Source organism: Cynoglossus semilaevis, chromosome 17, assembly GCF_000523025.1.
Source record: "Cynoglossus semilaevis isolate Cse_v1.0 chromosome 17, Cse_v1.0, whole genome shotgun sequence".
NCBI lineage: Eukaryota > Metazoa > Chordata > Actinopteri > Pleuronectiformes > Cynoglossidae > Cynoglossus > Cynoglossus semilaevis.
In genome coordinates this window covers 1,011,682-1,018,312 of record NC_024323.1, presented here as the reverse complement: position 1 = coordinate 1,018,312, position 6,631 = coordinate 1,011,682, and the positions used below count along the sequence as shown (strand labels likewise).

The window sequence follows — 6,631 nt, the reverse complement described above, 5'->3', positions numbered from 1 at the left end:
TGTATATATATATATACATATATATATACATATATATATATATACACACATGCTGTTAGTTTAAATATATTGAATGAACCCTGAATACATTAGATAAAAGTTTGAGTATATATATAATGAAACTTGATGCCTTTGACCACACTGCCCCAATCAGGGCGGAGCTAGGCCTGCTACAACCTCCAGGAACCTGTATATGTTTTGCCCACGTAGCGTAGTGTAAAAAGTATATATTAAAAAAAAAAAAACAGCAATGCAACCCAAGCAGCTTCAATATAAACGTCTTTCTTTATTCACTCTTTGTTGCGTCTCTTCTTCTTTTTTTACGGACCTCGCTACACTCCCAAAATGGAAGAAAGCATGGCCAATCGAATACAGAACAATGCATTTGCCGCTAATCGACAAGGAACCTGTAGACAAATGTAATCATATTTTAAAGGCAACACCGCGTAATGTGTTCGCTATCAAACAAAATATCCTAAGATAAAAGTTAACATAAATCAATCTTTTCATTATCCTGGCTCTTTTCCGTTATGGAAGACATAAGTAATCAATTGTCAGCACAGTGGACAGCTATTTAAATAATAATAATAACACATTTAAATTATATATATTTACAACTTATTAAAACCTTTTTTGTCACCCTTATCATTACGTTACTCTGAATCCCTCACCAAAATGAACTTAGATTTTCCACCATTTTATATTCATTACATTTTCTATTACACAGCATTAACTGTTTTCCTTTGTAAAACTTGGGTTACAAATACAACCACGACATATACAATCTCTGCCTGTATAGAAAGTGCCCAAGACAAAAGAGAAAAGATTTACTGAAAACTAGAGGGCTCTCAGTAGAGTGCCTATAAAGATATAGCTGCTATAGCTATCTTAGTTCCGAAACGTCAGTCAAATAATTGCAATGTCTAAACGTGAGGCCGATGCCTTTTAAAAAGACATGACAAGACAAATATATTACATATTACCATCTATAACATGTACAGTATGTACAGGAGTAGTGTGTGAGCTTTGTGGACAGAGAAGTGGGAAAAGCTATATAAAAAAGCTTCATAAGAAAGCAGAGCTGTGTGTAGAGGTCTGTATGTATGTAGCTTGTATGTAGCTATTGTTTTCAGGCGATTTAATGAAGGTAAAACACTGTAAATGGCCACGCGTAATGGCACTGGATTTCGTGAACTCGTAGAAAAGCTCTTCATATTGTTTTTTCGATACAGTTAGAATCACCCACATCCGTAGACCAATGCAGGCTAAATATTTAGCTTAGTATTAAATGCTGGCTTTTTGTTGATCAATGACACATTGTCAGCTTTTGGCAGACTGTGGACATACAGACAAATGCATAATGAGATTATGCCTAAGGGAGAAATGTATTTTTCAAATTTATATTTCAAATTGATCGGGCATCGACCCCGCATTTACACATTGCATCTATTGCTCTGATGTTTTGGAATAGTTTCTCTCTAATATTACATGCCTGGTGGAGATCTGAACTAAGATATAGCAGCTATATCCTTACTGTATATGCACTTTACTATTCTTACCTCTTTTGTCTTGGGCTTTTGAGCTAAGGGTGTAAGTTAATGGCAGTGCTCACATAAATATAGAGGAAGATGATTGCAATTCACACTATGCACATCTTTATCCATTTGGAGTTCAAAATTAGACTGAGAAGTTGACGACTTGTCTCTCTTCTCCTCAAGGACTTAACTGATTCTGACCCCGAGCCATCCACGGTCGAGCGGGTCGGAGCTGGTCCTGGCTCCGGGTTTAAGTGGGAACACAGTGTAAGTGAACCTTCCTTCACACAGATTTGCTTTGCCTTACAGTACTTTCTCTTAACAGTTTATCTTTAGCTTATTTGTCCAACAACATTAAACATTACAAATATTATCTGCAGAGGTGTGGACTCGAGTCTCATGACTTGGACTCGAGTCAGACTCGAGTCATCAATTTGATGACTTTAGACTCGACTTGACAAAATGTAAAGAGACTTGGAACTCGACTTGGACTTTAACATCAATGACTCATGACTTCACTTGGATTTGAGCCCTTTGACTCGACAAGACTTGATACTTTCTCCAAAACCCAAAGATTATAAAGTAAGTTATTGAGGAGCGCTCAACATCCAATCAAATTAGACCCACGTTTTTTTGACGCAATAATATCGAGCCAAACAAAAGGCGGGACAAGCAATGAGAAAGAGCTGTCGAACAATGCGCGGGTTAGAGAAAATGGTACCAAAGATCGTGTTGTTCGGATTTAAAAACTACGATATGGTCAACAAAAAACGAGTGGCAGTGAGTGGAAGGACTCGAAAGGACTCGAAACAGAAACGGCAGGACTTGGCACTTGACTTGACACTTTTCAGTCTTGACTTGGATTCGACTCGGACTTTGCCTATTTTGACTTGAGACTTGATTTGGACTTGAGTGAAAAGACTTGAGACTTGCTTGTGTCTTGCAAAGCAATAACTTGGTCCCACCTCTGATTATCTGTATTTTGATCATTGGTCATTTGGTCATTTTGCTAATGCGTTTGAATTGGATGTCAACTATGAGAAGCCCAGAGGTAGACTTGTTTAGCAGTTGCAAGAAATATCCCCAAATGAGTCTTATGCTCTCTGGAAAAGACTGTCCATGGTTATTACGACAAACTACCAATTTTAGTGATTGAATTAAGTAGTACTCATGGATTCATAAGTCTGTTTTCAACTATAAAATGGTCTATAAGGTAATGATGTTTTTACCATTCTAAAAACAAATATGAAAGGAAATTGAACTCATTGTCATTGTGACATTATCAAAGTGAACAGTGAGCAGCTTTTTTTTTTGATACAGTGTTCCCTCTGTATATCTCAGTTCTCCTTTCTTGCATAATGTTTGCTATGTCCAAAATATAGCAAAAAAATAAACAAAGATATTATAAAATAATTATATGTACGAAAGTTTTGGCCCTAAAAATGTAGATTCTCATTTTGAAGTTGAGATAAGCCCATTTGCGAACAATCACTGGTAGCTTCGTTTATCTAGACGAGATTTACACAGCATACTATTGGCTAATACAATGGGTACTCGGTGTATTATTGACTAATTGAGCATGCTCTTTATGTTCATGTTCCTCACACTGATTAGCTCAAGCTAATTTGTCTGTCGGCCACTCTGTCGTTCACTTCACTCCGCTGTGCATATGATTCTGTAGGAAAGAGTAGTACAGTCTAGGGAGGGGTGATAACAGTGTGGGGTAAATATATACGTAAATAATATAATAATTATGCATTAATGCATCTACTTCGCGATTTTTCGTATTTTGCGCTGGGTCTTTGAATGCAACTATCGCGATTGGCAAGGGATCACTGTATGATATTTGCAGAAGCCAACTGAACCCAACTTTGATATAATTTGAGAATGCATGTCTGTATGTAGTTAAAATGATATTGACAACATAACTTTCATTTGAATTTAGTTTTATGTTCAAGTTTAATAATTATATTAAGTTCTTTTTTTATAAATGTCTATATTTCTTTGGTAAATTAGTCTGACTTATATTTTAAACTGGCTTAAGCTCAGGTGTTCAGTGCATGCACTAAAAAGAAATCTATTTTTTTGACAAGCCCCCTTTTGAGGAATCCTATCAGTTTCTTTCTGTTAATGCAGAGCAAAAACTTCTACTAAACTGGAATTGTGACAGGACCCAATCACTAACTTCACATTAATTAGCACATAACACTGATGAGCCTCATATTGTGAATGGACTAAACATCTCTAAGCGGCAGACACATCAGGAAAAACTAAGGCTTTGTTCTACCAATGAACATAAGTGCATTGACGTCAATGCACTTATGTTCCGACTGGCATATTGGGATCTGAAAAAACTGAAACTGGTGGGGCAGGACTGTCATTATGACTCGGCTTCCCGAATTGTTTCTCAAGCATTACGTTATTTTCTTTTGCACCGCGTGGGCGATGATATGTTAGATTGATATAGCAGCTGAGTTACCTATTGAATTGTACACTTGTACACTGTTTTGTGTTAAATGTGTAAACTATAGTACGTATATACAACATTACAGCAACCATGGAAAGGGTAAGGTGGGTAAGGATTTTTTATTATTTCTAGTGGCGCATCTGTGGCAATGGCCTGTGTGTACACACCTACGTGGGAGGATGATAAATTCATTTTAATATTTTTTCTCCCCTTCCTGCCAAAATAAACAAAATAACCATTTTCAACAGTGATTTTAGGCAGGTTTGGGCAGGTCTTTATCTAACCCCTAGGTTTTATCCAAATCATCTGAAGTTCTTCTTGCTTATAAATGCAGTATAGTTTATTGAGACCTAAATCTCTATTTTTGAATAGACTGTTTTCTGTTGGATAGATATTTTAACAGGGGTTTGTTCCTGTGAATACTACTGTTATATCTGACCAACTTTAGTCCAAATTTGATTTGTTATCAACAAAACTCAAGAGTGATTGTTTCTGGCCAAAGTTTTTTGTATACGGTGGCAAAAAGCTTTTAGCGCATCAAGCATATGCAACTACACTATCATGGCTGACCCCCAGGATTCAGTCCACAACTGGTGAAATTTCTGCAGACCCTAGATAGATAAAAAACATGTCACTCCAAAATGGTAAAATTCCAGGCCCAGTCGGGTTCACTGTTAAGTTCTTTAAACAGTTTCCTGCAAACATTACAAGAGTCTTTCAAAAAATTTACAATGAGTTCTTAATTAAATGTCACCTGTTATGGGTTCTAAATTTTGATTTAAATGTTTTGGCAAAGATCCTAGCCCTTCACCTTCAACGGGTCCTAGTGTAATGTGAATTGATATTGAGATGTCTTCGACTTTACTTTTCATGCATTTTGCCAATACCTATTTTTTTTTACTTATAACCCTAGCCCTAACCGCACTTATAATTAGAAAAACAAAAACAGTCTGCATAAAAAAACTTGACCAAAAGTATTTATGTTTTAGCTGAATCGTATTTACCTAAGCAGTTGTTCTTGTTTAAACAGGGATTGGCACATAATATAGGGGTTGACGCATTCCTGATAACATTAGTTAAAATAAATAATTAACTGTATTGGAATCTGCTTTAGCAAATGAATGAAAATCAATGTTATCACATCTCACTAGAATAAATATCGGAGCCTACAAATGTTTAACTTCAAAATTTCACATATTACTCCTAATATTAATAATTTAAAGTGAGTTTTATTAAAGTAACTTCTCAATTGTCTTTTTTTCATTTAAGTTGATGCTGTTTGATTAAGATCATTAAAAGTCAGAGAATATTAGGTTTTGCTTAGATAAAAAACTACATGGAAAACAGTGCAAAGCTTTTTATGAAGACTAACAATGTAATAATTTTGTCTTTTTTTTTCATTGTATATGTTGTATGTATATTTCAAAATACTGTATCTCTTAAGTAATTTTCTGTTGCAGCCCATGAAAGATGACCCACATTTTCATCATTTCCTACTGAGCCAGTCTGAGAAGGTATAAGACACTGCAATACATTGTCTGTCTGTATTTTGTCCCAGTTTACATACAAAATATAGTTGTGCCAATAAGTCCACACAAGTTGACACAAATGGGTTTAAATGACAAAGGGGTAAACAGGAAAGGGATATAAAAAGATATCCAATACATGTCAATCAACAGCATTCAAACTAATAGGGATTCTGTTAAAAACAAATTATGGTCACAAATGCCAGGAAACTTGTTCGGCATGCAAACTTTCAGATGAACATAGAAAACAAATGTAGAACAGTTCAATGTAGGGCGTACAAAAGCCATCTTTACGTTCCAAAAAGAACCCGTGATAGGCAAAATCCGTGAAGTAGAAATCTTTATTTTTTTTACAATTAAATACTCAGAAAAAGAAGAGAAAGAACGAACAAACCATTTTACAGTCTCAACCATTTGTTTCACAAATAAAGTAAAATAAAAGTACTTTAGAAACGTTTCAACAAATAACTTCTGTAATGTACTGTCAAATAATAATTTTAATCATCAACGTGAACAGAAGGCTTCAAATTGCGGAGATTAGCACCGCCCACCGTGAACGGGAGAAAATTAAAAATGATTATGAAAAAAATACAAATTACCTGTACAGTCGGACAAATAGTGACTCAGCTTTATTTCACTGCTCTTCAGACTGAGCCGCTGCATCCTGACTCCGCTCTGCAGTGTTTTCTTCTTTTGAAGCCCGCGGTGCAGGTGTGTTTGTTCGGGAGAAGAACATAGTGATAGGCAGTTGTTGTCGCTCTTTTTTCTTCTTTGCAAAAAGATCCTTATACACCGACATGCCACCATCGATTATGTTGGAGAACTGTAATGAACGGCTCATCAAAGGGTCCCATTCTTGAGCTACTCGCTGAAGTTCAGTGGCCATTCTCACCATGGTTGCTAAGCGACCAAGTGTTAGTCCTTCCTCCTCATCTTTAGCCACACTTATGTCCTCTTCTTCCTCTTCTCTTTCATCGTCGCTTTGTGGCTTTGTCATTTCTGCCAGGTCTGCATCGGTCAGCGGATGTGCGTCTGCATCAATCAGGACATTTATGTCATCCGGACTCATGTCATTAAAGCCTTCTCCTCCAAGCTGTTTAGCA

The 6,631-nt window shown here is 36.2% G+C and overlaps 1 protein-coding gene across 1 annotated transcript in view; it reads left to right on the top strand.

Annotated features, from left to right (window-relative positions):
- The window catches only part of glyr1 (glyoxylate reductase 1 homolog (Arabidopsis)), a 29,757-nt gene that overhangs the window by 12,146 nt on the left and 10,980 nt on the right, over positions 1 to 6,631 (top strand). Inside the window, exons 6-7 of the mRNA XM_008329187.3 lie at positions 1,719 to 1,802; positions 5,463 to 5,516. Of these exons, the coding sequence (XP_008327409.1) occupies positions 1,719 to 1,802; positions 5,463 to 5,516 (138 nt within the window). The remainder of the gene's footprint in view (positions 1 to 1,718; positions 1,803 to 5,462; positions 5,517 to 6,631) is intronic.